Source organism: Cynoglossus semilaevis, chromosome 15 (genome assembly GCF_000523025.1).
Source record: "Cynoglossus semilaevis isolate Cse_v1.0 chromosome 15, Cse_v1.0, whole genome shotgun sequence".
Lineage (NCBI taxonomy): Eukaryota > Metazoa > Chordata > Actinopteri > Pleuronectiformes > Cynoglossidae > Cynoglossus > Cynoglossus semilaevis.
In genome coordinates, this window is record NC_024321.1 from 15283976 (window position 1) to 15309579 (window position 25604).

Sequence of the window (25604 nt, forward strand, 5' to 3'; positions counted from 1 at the left end):
TGTTTGTTTTACTTTCTTATGGTTTAAGCAAAAGTTTTTATGTTGAATGTTAAAATTCCCTGTGGTTGTACCTGCAACCTCAGAAAGAATTGATCTCATAACTTTGCGAAATTGTAAAACTATTCACTTGAACGTTGGTCATGTTTCCTGAAGGTGGGGCTCTTTCTCTAAGTTTATCAGCAGGTGTTGCAGCAATGAGTCAATGTAGTCATTTTAAGAAACACTGGGGGAATTATTATTAATCATCAACATCCTGACCTCTTCTGATACAAATTTGAAACTTGGCTGGGGGTTAAATGCTATGGTGCTAAATTTAGCTTAGCTTTTTTTTTTTTTTTTTGTATTTCCATGTAATATATTAATATGGGTCAGTAATCTTAGAGCTGCAGTATAAGCTGGAATTCCTTTGGTAGGTTAAAGGTTTGTTTGAAAAACAAAAAGTTAAGTGTTAATGCCCCTGGGTAAAACGCCTGTGCCATGTTTCATCAAGTTACCAATTCACATGAATCATCTGCTGGGGTGACATCACCGGGTAAATGTTATTTTTGACTCCGGGGGACACTTTTTTTTTTTTTTATCTAGGAACTAAAGAGTTACACTTTCCCTCTCCTTTTGTGTGGGACAAAGAGAAAAAACCCCTGACTAAAAGGTGTTTTTCATCATCTGTAATCCCCCAGCTTGGGATCACTAAAGTATATCTATCTATTTATAACTCTATCTATCACACCACAAGTCCGTCCTTAAACCGAAAACATGGAGGAGTTGAGTCCAGACAGGCATCAGGTGTGGAGCGATGACAATATTATAAGAATATTAAAAACAGAACATCAAAAACGTTTGCTGGGATTTATTTATTGTTCAATGCGTGTTTCTGTTTTTTGTTTTTTTATTCTGAACTATTGATTGATCAATAGAGTACATATCCTGTAGAAACATTATTACTAATACTCTATGTGTATACTTGTTGATATTCTCAGTCATGCAGGTCGTCATAACAATCTCAAAAGCAGTTTTAAAAGTAGGCAACAGGACTCACCTCAAGTAAATTGAAGACGTTTCGCCTCTCATCCAAGAAGCTTCATCAGTTCTACTGTCCATGGTGGATTCTCCCCTGCCCCCCACCCCCCATCCTCCCTGTCCTCCCTGTCCTAGAGGATCCACCATTGGGTCAACGACTCATATGACCATTTAAAGGTCATATCGTTTTGAGCCCTTGGCCACTTTTATTTTCCGACACCACACACCCCTTTGGGGTGGATAGATAAATACCTAGAAACTCCCCACCAGGACAGTAGAACCCTTGAAGGGCCGGTTGTAACTGTAGTACTTTACGAATTTTGTACGTTGCTCTGTGTAATAAAATATTTACCTGGTTAAGAAACTCAGCAGCATGAACTTTATTACAAGGCAATTAAATGCATTTTAAGCTCACACGGGCCACTCAACATGACCTGGCAGGCCACATTTGGTCTGCGGGCCTTGAGTTTGACATGTGTATTAGAAATTCTATATATTAGTTTTTCTTCCAAAGTATTACTCTGTGGCATGGTAGGAAAACAAACCTCTACATGCATTGTTCTGTGTATGACTGTCTGTGACAAAGTTATTTAAATTTTTATTTTTTTTTTGTAAAATAATGTTTCTCATTGTGTCTCGACCAGGTGCTTTTGTTTATTTAAACTTTCCTTTTCACTGTTATTCAAAAAATGTTGACTAATGCCAACGGCTATCTCATCACTTCTACGTGCTGTGAGCTCCACCAGCATTCTCCTGCTATGACAAGGCTAAAACTTTGATGTGGAAAACCTTCATAACACCGCAAGCATCTCAGGCCTACACCTATTTTGAAATGTCTGATGATAGTCTTAAATTAGTAGCCTTTCATCCTAAAATCATAGCATTTGGTCACTGAACGATATGTTAATTTCTGTGGGGGAATTTTGGCCCTTGCACACGATGATTGGCCCAAGATGATTATCACAGCTTGTTGCTGATAAGACATTAATAGGTGGTGCTTACTAATAGAAAACTCTGAGCCCAAGCGGAACATTTCATAGTAAGATAGATATACATCATCTTAATCCTTTTTTGGCATCTTCCTCTGACGTGTGAACTCCTGTGGTCGGAGAGTATATGTAGTAAGAGTGAGAAGATTGTGCAGCGGCGTGTACAACTCTCCTCATCAAACCTGACTGCTGTCTGACTGATCGTAAGCCCACTCAAAGGCGATGAAGAGCTTCACCGTCCAGTGCTGTGCAGTGTTGGCCGTGGTGGTGTCGGTGGTAATGGGTCGAGCAGTCACGAAGAAACACAATTCCATTCATTACTGGGAGCAGGTTCAACATGAGGCACAGAACCTGTTAAAACAAAATGTAAGGAAAACACATGTCAACAGCAATGGGTGATACTTGTGCGTATATTTTGTTATTCGTGTTTTTTCATGCTTACTTTCTCTTCTGTTCCTCAAGCTGATAGATGTGGAAGTGTATTACCTGAGGAACCCCTCAACTTGTGTGGTATGTCAACATTTCTTGTTTTTTTATTTGGTATGTGAATGAGGGTTGTGATGATTGCACATGGTGAGGTAACTTCAGAGGTCAATGACACATTTCTTTATGCAGAAAGAGCTACCCTGTTTGGCAAGGGAATCTCTGAAACCTATACAGATGAATCTGACAGACGCACTTTACCGGACCTTGTACCAGTGCGACATCAATGTAAGAAAATCTTTTTTTAACTCAAATTCATTGTTTCATCAAACAACATCCTCAATTTAGTAGCTGCACTGAAGAACAGGTGTAAAGACTTTTCTGTGGAACAGGGTTTCCACTTATTTGGACACTCAACCAAATGTAGGATTATTTGCTTTAGGGGTGATGGTGGTGGTAGTGGTGGGGATGGTCTATCAATATTTGTTATAGTGCATTTTCTATGACCTGATCTTTGTTCTTTCCTTTTGGCTACAGCATATCAACGTTTTCCATTGCACCCTGTTCTCTGCATCTTCTACTCTGACTCCATCTTTCTGCATGTCCTTCCTCACTGCATCCATAAATCTCCTCTTTGTCTCCTACCTGGTAGCTCCATCTCTAACATTTTCTACAACCTGATTATATAGTAAAATTGAAAGCTTGTTTTTTGTTGCTTACTTGCCTACACTACCTTATTTTCTTATTCACGTTGCCCTTTTGTGAATACAAATTCTAAATTTCCAATTTTTTTTTTATTTTTCAGATGACTCTTAACTGCACAGTGAACAAATACCCCTTAGTTAATCTGAAGGTGTTACTGAAGAACATTATCGACTGCAATGGCACCTTGTGTCCTCCAAGGACATAACTTCATGTTATTTATTGTAATATACATAAGTTATTTTTTTAAATGTTATTTTTATATTTTTTAATAACTGACTTGAAAACATATCTACAATATATATTATTTTACTATTTATTAACTAATAAATTTTAACTGATATCAATGGAGCGTCTTCATTTTTTTAATTTTTTTTTATTTTTGATGTCTGTGGTGTTTGTGTAATTCCAATATCAATGCTTAAACTGTATGAATGCTGAGGGATTATTTCCTGGGTTCGTGGGCTCTTCAAAAACTGCAGTGAGGAACTCTCTAACATGACTCTGAACATCAGACTTTCCAATTAACAACCTGGGTTTTAATGCCTGTCCCCAAAAGACCAAAGACAAGACAGAGTGTATTTGTTTTAGTCAGTGTGAATTTAATGCAGAGATTGGAGATGGTGTCCGACTGTCTGACTGACAGGAAGTAGATGTGGAGGTGGCACGGACGAGATGCTGAGAGTGTTATTACAACCAGGATGGACAGGAGAGGAAAGGAGCAGATCAGAGCACATACGTCCAACTAAAGCCTCCCAGGCTGAATGGGGCCCGCCACATGGTTGGCTTAAAATAAATGTTTATCTCAAGAGGCCTAATATTGGCCTCTTGCCCTCCACTTGCCTAATAATTGTGCACACAATTATTATGTCAAAAGTGACTATTTTGACCATATCATCAACTTGAATGCGTATTGGTTTTAATGTATATTAGATGATATATGATATATGTATTTGTGTAAACCCTCTATATCAAGGTGTGCATTTTTGTGGGGATGGTCTTCTTTGGGTTTGATGCTTCTCCAATTATTATAGTTATTCTCCGCACCGTTGCCAAGACACCTGCTCTGTATGTGATCTCATTTGGTTTTCAATAAAGTTTCAGAAACGTCATCTAATTTGCTTTGTATTTTTAGTGTAATGTTAATATACTGTACACCACATAAACACAGTCTTCCATTTTTCACCAGCTTCAGGTTTTTAAGCATTGCTTCAAGTAAAACAGTTTTTTTATAGGAGTCTTCAGGAAAAATCCTTGCAGTCCATTTTTAACCAGGTCAACCATTTGACTCAGAAAACAGAAGAATATGGGATTGAAATGTAAAATAATTTAATAAATAACAGGCAGGGTGTAAACAATGGTACAAAAGGAAATCAACCTAAATACAAAGAAATGCATAAAAAAAAATCAACCTTTCTAGAGTCGAATACAGTACAGTACTAGGTTATACATTGTTTATAGTGTATCATAATAAAACACTGGAATGAATAACTATTCAAGCGACATATTTAGACGTGGAAATGACACGGACGTAGGAGCTGGCTGCCATGCTTTTTTTTTTAATGCTTTTTACCTGAAGGAAAAATTAAAACAGAATAAAACTTTCAGTGACCTGATGGTTGTGCCCTGACTGACCATCTTGCTTCACATCTTTTACACGCCTTCCGTCCCTCAAGTGAAGGAAAAAGCAACCACAGCTAATCTTGGGTGAAAGAGTGAAAAAAAACTAGACTGTTTCAATTTAGTTTCAAGAGGAATTTCAAAAGAACCGGTGACACACGACGCAGGATATGGAGTTTAAAGGTTAAGACTCAGATCTGTTCAGTGTTCATGACGTAAGAGCTACTGTCAGGTGTTTCTTTTATCCCCTAAACCACAAAACACTATTATGGTTGCAAATAAAATGTGAAAGAAAAAAACCCGTTCTCTTCAAACATGATGCAACTAAAGTGTGTTTTGTAAGTCAGCGACTTGCCATGATTCAGTTTTTTTTCAACACTGCAGTGCCTTTAAATGTACATCCCCTTCTGACAGACACTCATAATAATAATAATAATAATAAATTGTTTTTGACACCAACAACCCCACACTTTGCAGTCTCTTGATAAAATAACGTGAAGCCTTCGATGAAATGCGTTTGTGCTGTCGCCAACTTTATTGTAGGAGGGATTCGATCACAGCTTCAGGTTTAGCAGATCTTTTCCTGTGGGGAGATAAGAGCATGAGAGGTGTGAATCATTTCTGCAGAGTCTCAGTTTCCACTTTTCTTAGAAAATGTTCATATCACGATGAATAAAAAAATAAAAAAATGCCAACAGTCCTTATCAACAGGCAACGGAAGTAGAACCTCTGACTGATGAGGCTGTGTATGTCCAACCATTTGCTCTTCCTTTTTACCAGTCATCATGACATCTCACCACCTGATTTGAACCAAGCGCATTGCTGACATTATCAATGACAAAGCTTTATTTTGCAATAATTGGTTATATTTAAATTATATATGTATTAGTGATGCACCGCTAAATAAAAAAATAAAACGAAAACCAAGGCTGAAACACCGAAAGAAATTATTATGCCAATTATTAGTACCATTGCATTTATGGCCATGACTGTGATTACATAAGTTAATCATAAATAAATAATACATTAATAATTGTCACAATAATTAAACGTCTGGCAGAGAAATAAAATCAAATGAGTCACATAGGAGGTCAGAACAGAACAGCCTACCTATTATTATTATTTGAGGCACTCTATTGCAGGATCTCACAGAACACATCAGACAACGAGGGCGTCTTCCCCCACATTTTGCACGGAGAGACGAGTTATTTTTTATCAAAGTAATGGTCTTTATAACGCGGATCAGTCGCGACAAAGTGCAGGGGACCCGCGTGCTGACTGACTCTGAGTGTACTTTTCGCCCTCTCTTGAAATCTCAGCAGAACATGTTTTGCACATCACTATCCGTGGGTCTTTCTCAGATACGTATATTGAAATACCGCTGGAGGTTGGTACTTTTACACGAGCCCACGCAGGGCATGGATTTTGCTTGCTACATCATAACTTCCTGTTTCGGCCGTGTTGTGTGTAGACATAAACTGTATAATGTATATATATATAAATATATGTAAATATACACACATCAACTATATAAAATACATATATATCACATTTATGCACATATAATCCCAATAGTATTATATATTATATAATTATATATACAAAATATTTTCTTGGACACAACTGAACTCAAGCAGTCAATAAAAGCAGAAGAATTAAATGAGGTCACCATCAGTTATGAATCACCATCGCTGACTGCGGCATCAATATTGCTCATCAGGGTGTGACTACCTTCGTCCAGTCTTTGGTCGACCACTCTTGCTACTTTTGGAGGTTCGGGGCCTCTCCAGTTTCATCAATGACTGCCGCATGCTTTCCTCTGTGTAGGCCAAATACACGTGGGACAGGTCCACCTCAAAGGGCTGCGGGACAGACACAGGACGTTACAATAACCGCAGAAGGGCCACAAAGTTTACACCAATTAAAAAACAAACAAACTCACATCTTTTTCTTTTTTGTCCGGGGCGGGGGTTTGTTTTCTCATATTGTTGCCAGTGTAGGCCACACATTTCTGTGAGACATTGCAAAAACAAATGTGAGCAGCCATGGTCGAATTACATCACAGAACGTAGACATTCAGACTGATTATCAAAGCACAGATCAGCTCACCAGCTGCCACTCTCCAATGTCCTCATTCCAGTGTACGTAATTCTCTATCATCTCCTGGGAACAAACACGAGAAAAGACAAAACTGTGAAAAATGTTTTCTCAAACAGCTGCAGAGCAGTGTTCTGACCAAGGTTCGGTCATCCACAGTGACCTGAAGTAGCCACTGTGAGTCAGAATAAATCATTTTGACAGACGAATATGTCACTTTTATTCCTCCTAATTTTTGTGTCTTAAGGTTAAAATATGCCTGGAACTCGAAAGATTTAAACTTGACTGATGGATTCTTCACAAACAAAGTACCACACCTATATAATAACTAATTAATTTTTACTCTTTTCAGTTCCGTAATTTCTGGAAAACTGGTAATGCATCTAAAGTTTGTTTTCCAGCAGTAAAGCAGATGGCCAGGATGCACTGAGTAATGTCAGCACACAAGAAGATTTGGTGGTAGAAGACAAAACTTTCTTTTTCTTGACTTCCTGATGGCAGCTTGGATAAAAGCATGGTTGTGCTGAATTGCACAACACTCACTACCCACATGACAACTCACGATGAGTTCTGGTAGACCAGATAACACAGTTGAAAAAAAACCTAAAAATTGAATATAGCTGAATCACTTGTCAAGCAAATTATTTTAATTTAAAAAAACCTTTGCTTTATGATAAAAAACTATTTGATTAATTGTGATAATTATCAAGTCTCACATAACCACTCACAGACAGACAGAAACACTACACACACACACACAAAACCAGGTTCACACCACAGACACACACACACAGACAATCAAACACACCACAGATACACACACACACACACACACACACACCTGGTATTCCTGTGGTATAAAGTTGTCTATGATGAGCATCTGCAGTCGCAGCTCTCTGCTCAGCTGACGGATGTTCTCCAGAAGCCCTTCGATCTCCCTGTGATGCTCCTGCTGCAGATCTGCCATCTAACAGAGAAAAAAAAGGACTGTGTTAAAAAATATAGATTTTATTTTACATTAAAACACAACAATTGTGAAGGAAACTGCTGCTCCTACACAAACGTGTATTGACCTTTCTAAAGGTCATTGTCATCGTGGTGCTTACTTCAGATTTGGCAGCCATCAGCATGGTCCACACCTTCTTCAGTTTCTTGGTCTTTCCTTGCGCCTCCTCCTGCAGGCTGGTGTATTTCTCCTCTATGTCCAAACGCTCTTGCTGTTTTAGGACAGGACACCATCAGACGAGAGGGGGGAAAAAAGAGGAAGCGACTGAGTCAAAACAAAACAAACCTAACACATCTGTACTCGGGTCAAAGTTTTGCTCCACATGATGATGACAAGACTTAAAAGAGGGTAATAGGTTGATTTGAGTTGCATTTTCCAACCACGATGATGGAAAGATTTGAGCTACTGTTGTGCTCAATGATGTCATTTCCTGCAGACTGGGGATTGAGTCACACATGAGGGCAAAGGTGACATTCCATTAAAATAAATCAATCAATGTTTATAGCCAAAAATGCATTTCATTGTTTAGTCAAAAAATAACTAGAGACTTCTGTCATGTTATGGTAACATCGTCGTTGTCGTTGGTATGTGTTTTGAATGTGTGGTTTTATCTCTTAGCAATGCTGAACATGTCATAAGATAAAAACTTAGGTAGTATAACAGTGACTCAAACCCAGACTGATGATTTATTTCGAATCTAACAATAAACCGTTTCCTGTTTTCCTACTTCTTTTTCCTCCAGCTCCTTTCGCAGCTGCTCTGCTCTCCTGCGACGCTCCTCGAGCTCCTTGTTGGATTCTTCCAGCAGCTTCTCCTGCTCCTCTGCTTTGGCCAAGAGGTCCACCCCTCCCACGATCACCTTCTTCTCCAGGGCTGTCAGTTTCTCCTGCAGGAGCTGATGCTCTTGTCTGAGAGGTTAGAGGGTGATCACAGGGGTCACGTAAAACTGGCAAAGGATTTTATCCCTCAAAAAAAGAAAAGAAAAACAATAATACAACAACATACTGGGCTTTAAGCAGGTCCTTCTCCCTCTTCTCCAGCTCTGCCCTTGCTTTGTTCCTCTCCTCCTCCTCCATGTCAAGCTTAGCCTCCAAAGCCTTTCTCTCCTCTTCAATTTTGGCCTGCATCTCCACCATCTTGTCTGGAGAAACCTTCTTTTTGCCTAAAAGGGACAAGAAGGGTCAAAAGGTGTGCAGTAAAAGTCTCTTAGTTAAATATTGTTTTAACCACGTCTTCATAATTAGCTGCAGGTAAGTGCAAAGTTAGCGTTGTTGAAATATAACAAACGTCAGTATTTTTAGTACGTGGGCCAAGTTAGTTCATTTGCAAAACAAAACTAGGAATCTTGAATCTGACAGCGATGTTCTGTGAGATCCAGCAACACAAAGTTCTGAGCTGCTTTTTAGTTCAGAGCAAAATTAAAGAAATAAAGAAGGTAATGATCACACACAAAAAAAGAAAATTAATTTTGATTATAACATTAGTTAGAATCACTGGGCCCGATTCACAAAGGTGTTTATCTGCTGTCATCCATTAGAGCACTGTGTTCTCGACATACCACAGTCCTGCTGGGTCTGAAACTCAAACTGCAATCCTAAAATCCTATAAATTGATATAATTTATAAAACTATAATTTATTCATAATTTGTCTGGAGCTCATTTTGTTTTTTTAAAAAAAGATAAAAATCGTGAATCGAGTATATTCTCACCCTCAATGCACAGTAGCTTATTAATCTACGAAAATGTAACACTGATATATTATAACAACAACATTTGTGTTAACACCAAATATTATTTTAATCCATATTATTAAAATATTCCAGACACATGGTGTGAGTCACTCCCACACATTCAGTGTTAATAATTCTTTCCTATGCGTAGTTGACACACAGAACGACCCACTGTGTGTGGGGGCACCGTTGTTCCTATGCGTAGTTGACACACGACCCACTGTGTGTGGGGGCACCGTTTGTGAATGAGGCCCATTTCCAATGTGAGACACGACAGCTGTCATCAAAGCTTACGTTGAGGACTGTCACACACTAACCTCTTTCTTCTTGATATTTAGAGGCGTTTTTGCAAGTCAGCAAATTGGCATTTGCATCAGGAAGACAAAGTGAGGGTGAGAACGAGGGAGAGTGAGAGAGATAAAGAGAGCGGGAGATAGATGGAAAGTGTATGTGAGAGAGATAGAAAAAGAGAGATCGAGAGATCGAGAGAGGGAAAGATCAACATGGTACAGTGTGAGAAAGTCTCTACAGAGAAACACCACATATGTGTGAAAAAAATAAACAAAATAAATGAACAAGCTATCACAGTTATCAAAAAAGTGTAAAAAATAAATAAAACCGACTGCACTGAACGACAACCATTATCAAGGCACTGAATCATTCACCTCACAGCTAGGCCTGAAATAACTACACTACGCTGTGTTATGGAAACTTGTGATCCAATCACGGCCACATCTGAAATAGGTTTAAGAGGAGATGTTTGTCATGACGATGATGATGATGATGATGATGATGATGATGATGAGATAATACTACAGGCACATGTTTGAGTAAGCAGTGAGTGACATTTAAAGTGGTCAGGGTTCCACTGTTTACATAAACAAAATATCTGAGGTTTAACACCTCGTAAGGTTTAGGTGCTAAACTGATCTCTACTGACTTTGGCTTCATGTTGGTAATGCTGCTGTCATGGCAGTCCAGCATTTTTCCTTGTCAATGTACAATCTGTGGCAAAAAAAAAAAAGAAAAAAAAAGTGCACCAGGATCACACTATACAATTAAATGAATAAATAAATACTATATCATTCAACTTGCCAAATTCAGTCATTCCTGCCATTACTTTATTTTCAATACATCATCCATATCCATCCAATCCTTGTATATCTTTATATATATGATAATAATGTCACAGAAGTTGACAGGAAGCATTTGTACAGATAAGGGAGTCGTGCGGGGGCTGGAAAGACTTGTCGCCACTCCTTAAAAAGGCCTTGCTGGTGATTCTAAAAATGCTAGCTTCAAAGCCCAAATATCAAAAGTCAACAAATTTCCTCAGAATGCAGAGGATTAAAAAAAAATAAAATAAATAAATAAAAAAAATAAATATATATATATATACTGTATATATTAATTTTTACAGATAAAAAGCAGTTTATACCAGGTGGAGCTAGTGGTGCAGAGGGTTCCAACCATTTAAGTTTATTTTTTTTAGTTTATTGTTATGACCAGATTTGAACTGGCTACCAGTGGATGATAAGTAGAGGATATTCAAATTTTACCCTAGATAAGAGCATGCAGACGATGTTCCAGATAAGTTCTCAACCAGACGGAAGCCTCAAGTTAAACCACCGCAGCAGAGTTTACTGCAGAAGAACGCAGACGTGACAGACCACATGCAGACATTTGTACTTCATGTTCTTACCTCGTCTTCTCCTGCGTCCCTCTCCTGCCTCTCCACCTTCTTCCTCGCCTTCATCGATCTCTTCTGACCCGCTGCCGTCAGAACCCGAGATCTCTTCCCCTTGAAATCAGAATCAGAAATTAATCAGCTTTATTGGCCAAGTATGAGAACATACAAGGAATGTGACTCCAATGAAAGAAACTAGACAATAGGTTACATTTAAAAAAAAGGAAAAAATATATTTACATACCTACATATTTACATGTTACCCGTTTTGTATTTGTTTATTTATTTATTTGGTGTTGTGGAATGAAAACCAAACTGAATTTTTATATGTTTTTATCATGTGATAATTGTGCAACTCCATCAGCACAAGATTCCTGTAGCACAACACCTCCCATCGTTCGTTCAGATCAGTCAGGCAGTGGTTCTCAACCTGGAGGGTGCAGAGCTACTGTGGACCAGTACTTTCTTTAACTGTGCTACAGTGACTGGGAGTTGCTGCAGGAGACGTTTAATAGCCACTGGCTTCAGGTGATATGAAACACCAAGGCAACAATTCAACCAGGACACCAGTGAAATGTAAATGTAGGCGTAACAGGGAGTAACCACCCAACCTCAGTTCACTCCTGCCCATTACCTTCCTCAAGTTTCTTCTTCAGCTCCTCAATCTCCTTCTGAAACTGCCGCAGCAGGGCATCTTTAGGATCCTCGTTAATCCTGGCTTTGTTCTTGATGTTTTTGGCCCTGTTGGCGTAGCGCAGTGTACTGATGGTCTCATCATAGTTGTAGTCTGCAGGGCCTATGTTTGCACACTGGGCAGGAGCAAAACCAAATGTGCGGCAAAAATATTAGGATACACAAGACAAATCTTGCATAATTTGTACTGTAATTTTTCATTTGAATTTTTTTCTTAAACAGCTGGACATTTTCACATTACCATCATGGTCTTGGAGTTTCCTCCCAGTGAATCCTGCAGGAGTCGGGTGAGTTTGGAGTTTCTGTAGGGAACATGTGTGCTCTTGCCATCCACCAGAGCAGAGATCACATTACCCAGAGTGGACAGAGACAAATTGATCTTTGTTGCTTCCTTTAGACGTTGACCTGTGGCTCCAGTCTTGCCCTGCCTTTCTGAACCCTAGGCAGACAAAGAGGAAAATGATTTAATGACAGGAGGGAATATTTTAGCTCAATATTACCAGATATTGGGTTTTTTTTAGGTCTTTCTGGTCGGTCACATACTGCCAGGTCGACCAGATGTAGCTTTCCCATGCGCACATGCTGGTTTCCATCCATACCCTTCTCACTGCACTCAATTGTGATGGTAAAGATAGCATGAGAACGGGAGCTGTGTTCGTTCATGTTTGTGGCTCCAACAGAACCTGTACACAAAAAAAAATATTTAATATAATTTAAAATGTGTATTTATTATGCACATATACAAACCTACACATTTAAAAAAAATATATAGTGAATCCAGGAGCAAGAAACTTTATTTGTTGGAACGCAGGAGTCAGTGTTTTCAGTTAAAATGTGCTACTGAGGTAAAAGCTCTGCTCACTTTCTGTTCTGTATTTGTGTAATACTGAAAGATTTGTTTCTTCATGGCTTTAAATATCCTTGTATACCATTCATGTAAGAAAAAACATCTGGTTATGTGTCTTCACTGCGGTTTGGGTTGAGCTCACACCCACGCACTGTACCTCCCGATTACAGATATAATGTATGACACACTGACATGGTATTGGGACAACACCGTGTTATTGTATAGGTGTGTGCAGTGAACAGGTCACACAAAGGATAAGTTACACTTACACTCAATTTCTACTTACGGTTTTTGTGTCCCATGGTCATAATCCTGTCCATGTCATCTGCATTGTTCACCACGTAACCAGAAAGGTCTTTGATATACACACCAACATCTGGGCGCTCTTTCACCTATAATTAAAAAGAAAAACTGCTTTTTTTTAATAGTAAAACCCCGACTGACCCATAGTTCAAAATTTACATAAAGACACATTAGTTATACTATTCTGAACAAACACAGTAATTGGAATCGTTTTTATTTATTTTTTTACCTCAAGCCTTTGCAACTGATCTTTGCCCAACAAGTCTCGCACTTCCTCGTTGTAAATCTCCAGATATGAAACACGAACCAAAAACCTGGTAAAATTAATTGAGTACAATTAGAAAAAAACAAAACTTCACAACACAAACAAACATTGTTGTCTATTTTTATAGAAAAAAAAATTCTGCAGAAAAACAATTTCTAGCTTTGTATTTGAATAATACGAACAAAGTTACAAATTATGTTTCTTTGTTTTTCTACCGGGTTAGTTTTATTTTAAAACCAGGTGTTGGTTATAAATTCAAACTCTACATTAAGACTGTGGGAATTCATTCCAAATACTCTGGTTATAGTTTATTCAACTGAACTGAGTGGGACGCTGAAATAAAAAGGGTGACCCAAATATTTCACTTTCCAGTTCCATTCATACCTGGTGTCGCCCTCTGCCTTGGCAATGTGGCCAAAAACATGAGCAAATGAGTTTGGAATAATTCCTCGGAGTTCTGGCACTGCTCTCACCCCCTCCATGGTGAAGGTTTTTCCCGTGCCAGTTTGGCCATATGCAAAAATTGTGCCTGGAATAATTAGCAGAATACAAGATGATATTTGTGCCAGCTACCAATTTGTAAACTAAGCATTTAAAACAACACATTGCACAATACAAGAATCAACACTGATGCATTTTTACATCCATACAATAAACAGTTAGGCCTATTATCATATTAAATATTATCAAAGCAGCTTATATGATACAGATTCGTATTTGATACTTTAAGACAGAATATGGTAAAACACAAACAAGTTAATGCATATATATCTAATATTTATTGTAATGCAATAACCAAAATACATAAAAGTACACTTTAAGAAACCCTCTGTGTACTGTGGCACTTCAATATCACAGAGGATACAGGTTATTTCTACATGTATTAGTAAGTGATAGAGCCAATATGTTATTATATTCAAAGAACTGGTTTGATAAATTCTGCGTACCATTGTAGCCTTCCAGCACTGAGTCAATAATAGGACGCGCTGTTAGATTGTAGACATCCAGCTGTTTGCTGTCTTGTCCAAACACAGTGTCAAAGGTGAACGTCTTTGGTGGCTCCTGAGGCGTCTCCAGCCTGTTGACCGTAATGGTCCCACGGATCTCGTCCACAGTGACGGCCTGTTTGTGACTCATCATTTTCTCCTTCTGGTTTAGGGGACGACATCTCACCACCACCTTCACATTATCACTCACCTCTTGCTTGTCGGGTTTATCAAGCTTATTGCTCTGTAAAATGAAACATACATGTGGACATGTAACCATTCCTGTGATTTATTTCAATGTCATCGACCCCAGCTCACACTGAACCAATTCACAGAATGAGAGCTAGCAGATAAATTACTTAGTGGTGTATTAATACAGCTGGTGGTGTCTGGTTAGTGACACATTCATGTTGCACTGAACTACTTAGAATGCCTTAAGCCTAAAGGGAGCCAAAAATATAACAAAATGCATGAGTAAGGCAATGACACACCCCATTTTTTTCATTCAATCAATTTGATAGATGAGAAGTGAATTGCACAGCTTACACATATATCCCAACTGGCAAGCAATGCAAAAAAAATACTAAGATTAAAGCTTTGCACAATGATTTAACTGTTGAAGATACAACCCGACGATGTTTTTCGGAAAAAAAAGGCATACACAAATGTGTCCAAGTGATCAGTTCTGCCCCTTACTGGGTTGCTAGGCAAGAGGGCAACGCTAACATTAACGGCCAGCTAGCCCCGCAGCTATTTTTGTTTTTGCCTGTCATTTCAGTGATTTTGTCATAACTGTGATAAATCTGTATTTTAATGCCCCGTGTAATGTTTGAAGATGTCCGTTGGATACTTATCAGCAGCATTTTTAATATTCGGTTTACGTTTTAATATGTATCCCGTATGAAGGGCAGTTGGTAGGCTAGCGATGCTAGCCGGTTAGCATCACATCAGTGTGAACGGAGGAAGGGAGGAACCCCTGTACAAACAAACAAAAAAACAGGATAGAAACAGGAGTGTCGACCTACCGGCATGATGAGGAGTCAGGCAGGATATAACGAGGTCGCAATACGAATACAGAAATGTTTGTTAGCCTTTGTTATTGTGACAGTAGGTTATCAGAAGAGTTTAAATACCAGCGTCATAGCCATAACATTGCAGGCTCACAGCCGAGCAATCTTCTTGGTCAGTATACGCATGCGCACGGGCTGAGCGGATGCCTTCCGTAACTGTCAATAACAGGAGAGCTCTAAAGTATTGAAATGATATACTATTTATGTAATACCTTCAACAATTAAACGAAATAATTGTGCTAGATTATTCACAAGCAATTTATTATTTTATTGTTCCCAGATAAACTAACTAGACATATTTCTAATTAAACACAATTGCTAAATTGGGCAGCGGCACGTATTTTTGCCAATAGATGTCGCCAAATACTAAAGTGACAGTTTTATTTTAAAACAATTTAAATTTAAATAAAAACAAAATAAATAATAATAACAAACACCCCAAAACAAAGTAGTGTTTGCACTGAGAAAATAATCAATGAAATAATGATTCAAGTCGTTGTGTTTCCTAATAGCACAATTTATTGCCACATAAGCATTACAGATATCTTACAGCATAGTTTCTCCAAATATATTAAAATACATTTGTGTACTAAGCGGGTTTAAACAAAGGCACTCACCAATTTGTGTTAACATGGGGCAGTAAACAAGGAACAGTCATGAAGTGGGTTTTTGTGCAAAATCTCCTAAGCATATCACATGGTGCACGTGTCACTACCACGCCCACATGTTGAAGGACGCAAAATACTGTATACCCCTGGAGAATTCACCCACACTCTCATACTGTATGTACCCCAGGACAAAAAAAATAAACATCTCCCTTCCAAGATTGTCATTTGGCAGTTTGAAGACAGACTACAGAGATACAGGTGACTAGAGTGGTACTGCAGTACACAGTCAGCTGAGCCTCTCCAGGGCTTGAAGAACACTGCTGTAGAACAACCCCGTCTGCCCGCTGCTCTCATGAGTGACCAGGACGCGTCCATCAGGCCGAGGTCTGTGGACCAGGACGATCTCTCCTTGAAGCAGGCTGAGCTCGGAGTCCGTCTGGGCTAGGTGTGATGAGACCACTCTGTGCCTGAGGAAAAAAGAAGGAGAAGAGACATTTTTACACAACATTATGCCTCTAAAAGTAATTTTGTTCGTGAGATATGACTGGTAGACCGACATTAAATTTCAGCATTATAAAGGCATGACAGAAAACAACTAAGAACCACTGTGCTAGAGGGAGAGAAAGTACCACCAGTGTGCCATAGTTTTAGAACCACTGTATTATGATAGGCCAATGGTTCTCAAAATGGGGCCTGGGGCCCCAGACAGTACATGGACTGCAATCTGTATATTTTCTTTTGCAATGGGGACTTGACGACAGTTCTATCTACACAAGAAAAAAGTTTGGGAACCACCGCAGGAAGCTATTTGTCATTACGGTTTCAGTTTTATCTCACATAATTCTTTGCTCATCAGTTATTTCAAAGGTCAAACTGTAACTCACCTGCTGGGGCTGAATTGTGCTGACACAGCTGACAGTGGTGTGCATATTGGCTTTTGTAGGTTTGAGTTTAGGTCTGACACCGTTGTGTCAATGCCTTTCCGTAGGACAGGTGCTTTTCCTTCCTTCAGTATGATGCCTGGACCGTCTCTTCCCAGAGTGAGTGACGGGGCCCAAACCTCTAACAACGGAGGCCCTGAGTGACTGTTACTAGGGACCTGACTTCCAGAGGACCAGGAGGAGATTCTAGGCCGTGGAAGAGGGGAGTCGTCGTCTGTGAGAAACCGCACTGACTTTGCGGGCTGTGGAGAGTAGTAGTATTTGTCAATACTGGGGTTGTTAATCAATTTAATTTTGAAATTATTATTATAAAAATATTTTAAAAAATGAACGTTTTCACTGTTATGGAAGTATCATAAAAATATTATAAAATATATAATTGAGTTTGAAAACAATGTAGTACTGGAAAAATAGAAATTATTGTTATAAAAATATTTTAAAAAATTGAACTTTTTCACTGTTATGGGAGTATCATAAAAATAATGACATTATTTTAATGGAAATTGAGTTTGAAAACAATGTAGTACTGCGTATAAAACTCCAATCTGGCTTGATTACCTTTTCCGTGTTGGTCTTGTTTGAATCAGGTCTGACCAGGATGGACTGAGGCCCATTTGTAGCAGGTTTATCGAGCGGACCAGACGCCTCCTGTAAAGCGGCGTATTCCCGGTCCTTCTGGAATGTAGCAACAGAGGGCGCTGCGGGCTCAGTCATCCATCCCGTCATCGGCCTGCTGTTGGAGTTGAAAAGGAAGCTCCTGAAGTTTTTTTTCTGTATTGCTGGTGAGTATCCGGATGTTTGGAGTTTTGTAAAGTGCTGTGAATTGGACGGCACATCCATAGATGTATGGGAGAAGTGGTTTGATCCTGGAAAATAAACAAAGTACAAACAAAAAGGACTGAAATCAAGTTCTTTTAAACGTTCTTCAGTTTTTGACACATGGAAGAATCTTTTTTTTTTATTTATTTTTTTGGAACAATCAAGGTTATCTTCGATGTTACGTCCCAGTTAAAAGTTGACACTTGCAGGAACAAGTAAATGCGCTGGATGGCGCTAGTCCGTCAGTTTAATTAATTAAAATAGTCTTCTGCTGCTGAATGCCTTTGCATTCCGAGACATGGATGACAGAGAGGGGGAACGAGTGCAGGGGTAAAAAGCAACACCGGGTTGAACCGGGACTTTTCTGTTGCCTCACTGTCGCAGGGAAATGAAAACAGGGGATTATTCCACCACCAGACAAAAAACAGGTTCCTTGTTTGGCCTAGTCGCTCACATGTTGTTACCTGGCTGTCCTAACAACAAACACGTCACATGACGCTGGGAAAGCCTTCGCCAGAGCCCAAGAGTTCTTACACACAAATCAGAAAACCTGTGACTGAAGCTGTTATTATGACCACACTCACGAGCTCCTTTTCACAATTGTTTCACCAGCCTCACAGTATTTGTGTTGCTTGTATGGGAGATGAAGCCACACAGTAAGAAATATAATATTTATATATTGAAGTTTCCTGTTGTGAATATGGTCACTGTGTTGTATAAATATTATATATTATATTATTTTTAATTTTATTAGTATTTATTTTTCTTTTTCAGGTATTTTACCCAGGCCATTAAGTAATGAAAGCATCATCTAATCCCACCCTCATTCTTTTATTTATCTCCATGGAAGTTTTGGTCATTTCCATACTATTTTCCATTGAAAAATATTCTGTGGAGTTGACTTCAAAATTGTCCAGATCAAAGCTGAGAAACATATGACAATAAAATGTCGAAGCTGTTGGAGACGTGTTTCGACAGGTTTATAAAATCCAACAACTTAAGTGTCTTGGAACTTTTTGACTTTGGCTCGAACTAGACAACAAATGTGACGTCTTAGCACTCACCTCTGTGAGGGTTAAAAATGCGTCTGACTGTGTCCCAACCTTGCGATCGACCGTAGGCAGACGGGTTTCCGGTGCCAGAGGATGACATTCCATGCTGCGCTCCGTTTGGCACAGATGGGACTTGTCCTGTTAGCTGCAGCGCTCCATCACTGTTGGTCCTGTCCAGAGCGAGGACCCCAGCAGGGTTCTTGGTAATGGAAGTTTTCTTCCCCGCTGCCATGTTATACTGTGAGGACGCACTCGCTGCCTTGTTCTCCAGGAGTCTGGCCGAAGTTCTGAAGCGAGGGACAAAAAGTTAACAACCAGCTGCAGGTGCTTCTGGACTGTTTTATTTACTTTTTATAGTAAACTGGGTTTAAGGACGCCGTGAATTCCCATCTGGATCCTGTTCCTACATCCCTCTGATATCCTAACATCAAGGCACCAGCTAAACACTGACCACACACATCAACCCTGGGCTTGTTATGTGTGTAATTTTAAAAGCTAGCCTAACACGTTAAAATTTTACATGTTGAAAAGCTCTCTCGTAGCCTAACACGTTAAACATAGCAGTACCACTGGAGATCGTAGGGGCAGTGTTGAGCCAGTTCATGTTAGCCCGTCAGTAGAAGAGCAAAAAGAAGACAAGGACAGAACAACTTGGCCCACAAATGAACTCTGGACTTAGTGTGCCACCTTGTGGATGAATTGCTTAACAGCCATGCCGAACATGGAGCTTGCATGAAAGTATAGTATGTGTGCACTGACATTTGAAATAAATAGAAATATAGAACACAAATGAGGACTAACCAGCCTTTGGATTAGTGTGGTGAGGGTTAAGCTTGTTACAGAAGGGTCCCAGGTTTGAATCCCAACCTGGCTACGGTGTGTTTTGGTAAAAAGTCTTGTTTGTACTTTTTCAGAATTTTTCGAATTAAAAGTCACTTCAGCCAAAGGATGAAAAAAACTGCGACTTATAGATACTGTTACACAAGCCTCCAGTGCCCTCTAGCGGCTGTCAGTGTGAAAATAACAAACGTGAAATTATATATTTTAATAATATATAAGTCCTGAGTCCCAACCAAAGGATGACAAAAAGTGCAACTCACAGTCCGGAAAATACGGTATATAATGGATGTGATAAATCATTTGTATTCTAATACTCAGTGTTGTGTGTTTTCCTACTGCAGTTCAGTGTCTTGTTGCCCACATGGGTTTATTTATTTTAAGTAGGTCAACACTGTCAGGAGTTAGTAGGCAGTGCACTTGAGTCTGTGTGTGTGCTTCTCCGTCTTCTTCTAATGTCATTTACCGCCCACTCTAATCAGTGAGGAATCACAGTCTCTCACCTCAGCACAGGTGTGATGTAATTGCTGGGTAAAATTCCCACTTTGCCCGTTCTGAGGGATAACCCACGCAGCCAGCCTTCCTTAAACTTCCCGTACACCCCCACCATCTCCCCTTTCCTCAACTCCAACTCCTCCGAACGACGGGGTTTGTAGGAGTACAGGACGGCACACCTGAGGAGAAGACATAAGATATATATGTATATAAATGTTTGAGTGATGGTGTTTATTTTTCTGACCCAGCATTATTATGTCCAATCACAACTGAACACAGTGACTCACACGCTGATGGAAAGCTGCTGTGTGGAGGAGTTTCTACCGTCAGCAGTGGCGGAGGACAACTGAGGGTTCACCAGTGCCATGGATATGGTGGGTGGAGTCTCACCGGCCATCTTCTCTCTCTGTGAAGAGATTCATGGTACATTATTTAGGAGCAGGATGCTGCCACGCCAGGCAGGAATTCCTCCCAGCATTAACGGCAGCTCGTCGGCACGACGATACTTAGCACAAAGATTCACAAGACAAAACAAGCAAAGGTTCAGCTCATATAAAATAAAATAAAAAAATAAAATAAAAAAGTCATTCACGCCGCTGCAGCCAATGACTCCCTGGGAGTGACGCTGAGGCGTGCCTCAAAACCCTTGATGACACAATGTGAGGTTTTAATCACCAGTGACTTAATTACTGTTAATGGAATGGTGCCGTTCAGGAAGATGTTTATTTATTTTTCTACTCGGACCAAACAAACCCACACACAAAGCCTTCTTTTTCTCCTCTCCACCAGTGTCCATTATCATCAGTGGTTATCATCACCACTCAACCCTGCTCCTTCAGAAAACTAACGCAGGCCCGCGGGCCACGGATGTTGCATCCCACTTGCCATTAAATTGCATTTTCACTGTGACTCTAAGAAACACAAAAAGCCATAATTAGAATGCAGCCCAGGCCTGTGGGTCTCCTGTTCTCTCCTGTAAACAGGCTTCTCTCTGAGGCAGAAAAAAAACAAAAAAAACAACACAGGCGTCCTGAAGACAAAGCAGCTTTCCTTATCAAACAGGAGACAGGAGACGAGAAAACCAGTCATGTATGACTGGTTTAAAAAAAAAAAAAGTTTACATTTTTTACCTATGACTCATGTTTGGGAATTACTGTAAGGACAGATTAAAGATAACAGAGAAGAAGAGTATCATTTTTCATTTCATGTAAAATCCCTGGAGCAGAAAATGTTGTGTAATCCAAAAAGAAAAGCAAAAACAAACATGTATTTACAAGTCTCATAAATATGCAGCTTCCTTTATCACAGCAGCCAGACAAAAAAAAATATGTTAATGACTAATGTGCACATTCCACACGCAGCAGCTGTACTTGAGTGAGTCTTATAAAAAGGGTCCTCAAACACCGGGGCGGGGACCAGCACTGGGCTGCACAGAAACAATAAAAATATAAAGTTGCATTTTATTTATTTTTTTGCAAAATCTGCACAGCATTTTATTTTGGAAAAAACTTTAGTTTCTTTCTGCTCTTCCTTTCCTGTAATTTTTGTTCGTATTCATTGAGATTCATTGAGAGTTGATTTAAATTGGTTTCAAACCTTCACAAATATGATGTGGAAATTAACAGGATTAGAGTTCAGTGAATGTGGGCCAGACCCACATCACTGACCACTGACCACTGACAGCATGAGGTTCCATTCAGTGAGATTTCACTGTCAGTCACAGAACCATTAAACTCCCATCAACATCGTCCTCCTGTGGCACAGTGGAGTTTCCTGTGGTTATTCTGAGCACAGAGAGTTTCATAACAGGTTATTCTTGTCACCAAGTAAAAACTGTGACCTTTAGAGTTTATGGAGAATAAAACTTGGACGTCATTGAAAATCGATGACCCCTCTTCTCTAGCCTACATCACCTATGTGCCACAGAGCGCCATCATGAGGACAAAAAACATGTTAACAAAAAGGTCTAAACCACAACAACACGTCATCGTCAGATTAATCACTCACTGCTGGGAATCGAACCAACAATTTGCTTGCATTTTTCCACAACAGTGATTTCCCAGGACGTACGTTGAGATACCTGTATGAACTGATGGAACCAACTTTCAAGAGTTGCTCAAACTCCAAGTTCTAGACCCATGTCCAGCCAGACAAAGTACTAAAACAAAGCATAAATAATAGTCTGGAAAACACGGCATTCAGTGGATTTTAATGGACGACGGTGAGTAGTTTGTGTGGAATCTGCTGTTTTTATACAAACCCCACATTCAGTTAAAAAAATAATGTTCCTCGTCAGAAACGTCGTAGAAACAAACTTTTCTCTGTGGCATCTGTAGAATCATCTGAACTTCTGGCTCATTTCCACCGTCATTTCTGTCCTTACATAACGGTGCCAATATTCACACTAATGCTCATTATTTATCCACAGTTGGTGGGAAGCTGCACCTCTCTGTCAACCAGCCGAGCCCGAGGTGAGGGCTGATGGAATGTGGCACTAAGAATAGAGCCCAGCGTGGTCAGTGGGAAGGGTTGACCTCAGGTTCAGGGACACGGTCCTCTGTTCTTTAAAAAATGAAGCTTGTCTTCCACCACCGAGCCGCTGATGTGAAAGTGAGTGTTACCTGCTTATTGAGGAGGAAAGAGTTTGATGGCAGTGGAGAGAAAGGGGTGCTGGGGGGGTGGGGGGGTGGTCTGTTATGTAACCAACTTTAGCAGTGACTCATCATCATCAGTATGAGAGAGCGATAAGCAGACACACTCTGAGCCTCCCACTCTCGCTCTCAGTTTGCCTTCTTCCTCCTACTTCCTCTGTTTTGCCTTTTTGCAGCTCAAACATGTTTTCTGGTTCTCTTTCCAGATTTATGCCACATATTTCCCAACATTTCCTCTCACTTTTTTCCTCTTCCTGCCTTACCCCCCCTCTCCTTCTCCCCATCCCTTCCTGATACACATCTTGGTTCCAGTCTGTCGACTCCCTTCCTCTCACACTTTTCTCCAAACTATGAGATTTCCTGTGACATTCTGTACAACTGCCAGGTGACATTTGATTGAATTAAAGGAAATCATTCCCTCGAATGGCGAGGCACTTGGCAGCAGGTTCGACTCTGACACCGAGTCTTTCAAAGAAGTATTTATGTTGACATGCCACATCAGTGTCAGTGTTTGGCCTGGACTTTGTTGTGTTTTGTTGCAGCTGTTTTTATAAATCTGTTATTAAAAGCTTAATATCTTTCAAACAACTTATTCACGTTTAGCTGAGCATTAAAACTAATCTGTTCCATGTAAACTGTTGCTGCACAATACAAGGGTAACAGAGGCAGTTACAGCACAGGATGAGGTCTGTGTTTTAGCTGCATTTAAGAATTTCTTATAAAAATTGATAATGATTATATTTATATATGGCCTAACTGGTCGATTTGGCTAAAATCAAAATTAAAGTTAAAGACAGACGGAGATAAAAACTGACTTTTAAACTTTTTAAATCACATTGTTTATCATTTTAGGGAACGAGAATTTTCATCGTACTTCAGTCATCGTACGTGAGCTTCAACACTTCAGACCGCATCCCAGGACAGTCCTGTACAACACTGCTTCTCAAAGACTGGGTCGTGACCCTCGAGCGGGTTGCAAGAGATTTTTCTTTGGGTCGTCTCGCATCATGTTTCCCTGGAGTTTACCAATAAAGTCTATTGACTTGGGTCAACGATGCTGTACAACATCTGCACTGGAGTCAATATTTAACTCCATCCTGGTCTGACGCCTTTCACGCTGAAATTTGTGAAACACTGCTGTACAACATCTGCACTGGAGCCAATATTTAACTCCGTCCTGGTCTGACGCCTTTCACGCTGAAACCTCAGCTTTCTCAGAAGCCGACCCTGAAGGTCACCTTGAGCCGATGGCTTTGAACTCCCTTCTATCATTCTGATCTCACCACCGCTGCACCGCTGTGCAACTAATTGCTCACTGCTGCTGCGTCGGCCGCACTCTCAACTTGTAATTACAACTTGGGAGGTTGCATACAAGATGTCCTGAACTACAGAGCTGTTTAGAAAACCCCCAAATCGACCCTTTATGATTGTAAGGAGGGGGTCTCAGCGCAGGCCGTAATCTGGATACAGTAAACGTCCAGATAGAGCAAACTTTCAGAGTTAGCAGTTGGGATGAAAAAAGGAACAAAAAGTTCCTAGCTAGGTTAGCACAAGGGGGAAAATGTTCCTACATTTTCTTCAGTTTCTTTGTTTTGTTATTACTAATAGATATATTAGTAATAGTAACATACTAATAATATATATATAGTTAAATACAACATATAACCCGTTTTGTTATTACGAATAGATATATTAGTAATAGTAGCATACTAATAATATATAATATATAGTTAAATACAACATATAACCCAACCTATTCTATGTTAAAAGTTATACGTAGACTTGTTAATTTATATTACGTACAGTATATAATATATTTGAATGTGCGATCCGTATTATTTCATTTTAAATACATTTAAATTATATATATATTACATATATATATGTATATGTGTGTGTATATATACGTATATATATACATATATACACACATATATATATTTTTTTTTTATATTGTTCATAAGGTACAATAAGTTCTTAAAGTTTAAAGTTTAAAACAGACACACTCCCTGTGGGACTGTCTTCCTGCTCATGACACACGTGATTAACAACCTCAGATTTCCTGATTGCCCTCAACTCCAGTCACTTCATTCAACTTGTTTTTTTTTTCCTCTCTCCTACATTTGTTTCTTCCTAATGAAAAACATTTTCCGTTCAGAAGCCAAGACAAGGGCGATGCCGTTCTTTCTGTCATTCCTTAAGCTTGGTGTCATGGTTCCCTCCCTTCGCCCCCGAGGACAACTTGATCCCATTGTGTGTTAAATTAAAGCAACTATCACCGCACACACACGAAACCTGCTGTGGCCTCTGGTGTCTGCATCGTTTTTGTTAACAAACAATATATCGAAAACAGCCGAGCTGTGAAACTGCTCTGGACGTGACAACAGCACACAGGAGGACGGACGTGTCTGGGACTGACCTGTAACAGGTGTCTGTGCGAACTTTCAGAGTGGCGCTTGATTCGATGAGAGTTCACCCTGGAGGGGTGTGAGTGGCCCCTGGCCGTGGAGGAGAGGGAGAGGCGGTGTGGCTGACCGTGGCGGTGGAAGCCGTTGGTGTTGCCGACGTTGTTCGCCTCTCCTTTGGACCTTTGGTGAAAGTTGCTGGTGATTACTGCTGGTTGTTTCCGCTGGCTGGGCAGGGGCAGTGCACTGATGGGTGGTGTCTTGGCTGAAAGTTGAGGGACTCCGTAGTGGGTGGTCCCTGTGGCCTTGTCTTTGCTCCCTTTCCCTGTTGGATTGTGAAATTCGTCTGAGTCACTCTCCC

The 25604-nt window shown here is 39.8% G+C and overlaps 2 protein-coding genes across 5 annotated transcripts in view; both read right to left on the reverse strand.

Annotated features, from left to right (window-relative positions):
• Positions 1–4646: 4646 nt before the first annotated feature.
• kif3a (kinesin family member 3A) lies at positions 4647–15566 on the reverse strand. 4 transcript variants are annotated; one of them, XR_001761216.2, is made up of 18 exons: positions 15391–15566; positions 14327–14609; positions 13764–13908; positions 13344–13428; positions 13098–13203; positions 12508–12647; positions 12206–12403; positions 11906–12080; positions 11287–11385; positions 9902–9910; positions 8860–9016; positions 8582–8762; positions 7955–8065; positions 7690–7815; positions 6861–6914; positions 6694–6762; positions 6421–6613; positions 4647–5334 (listed from the first exon to the last, which is right to left on the reverse strand). XR_001761216.2 is itself a non-coding variant. In XM_017039550.2 (18 exons), exons 1-18 carry the CDS (start codon positions 15394–15396, stop codon positions 5286–5288), a joined length of 2124 nt encoding a protein of 707 aa, XP_016895039.1. In that variant the 5' UTR covers positions 15397–15566; the 3' UTR covers positions 4647–5285. The 4 variants fall into 4 exon arrangements, 2 of the variants coding, with proteins under 2 accessions (XP_016895039.1, XP_008325578.1); XM_017039550.2 differs by having other exon boundaries at positions 6483–6613; XR_003051872.1 differs by lacking the exon at positions 9902–9910.
• A 370-nt stretch (positions 15567–15936) lies between these two features.
• The window catches only part of sh3rf2 (SH3 domain containing ring finger 2), a 16361-nt gene continuing 6693 nt past the window's right edge, over positions 15937–25604 (reverse strand). The window contains exons 6-12 of the mRNA XM_017039175.2: positions 25258–25597; positions 20475–20593; positions 20196–20366; positions 18868–19142; positions 17543–17850; positions 16928–17226; positions 15937–16510 (exon numbers count right to left, since the gene is read on the reverse strand). Of these exons, the coding sequence (XP_016894664.1) occupies positions 16330–16510; positions 16928–17226; positions 17543–17850; positions 18868–19142; positions 20196–20366; positions 20475–20593; positions 25258–25597 (1693 nt within the window). The 3' untranslated portion in view covers positions 15937–16329. The remainder of the gene's footprint in view (positions 16511–16927; positions 17227–17542; positions 17851–18867; positions 19143–20195; positions 20367–20474; positions 20594–25257; positions 25598–25604) is intronic.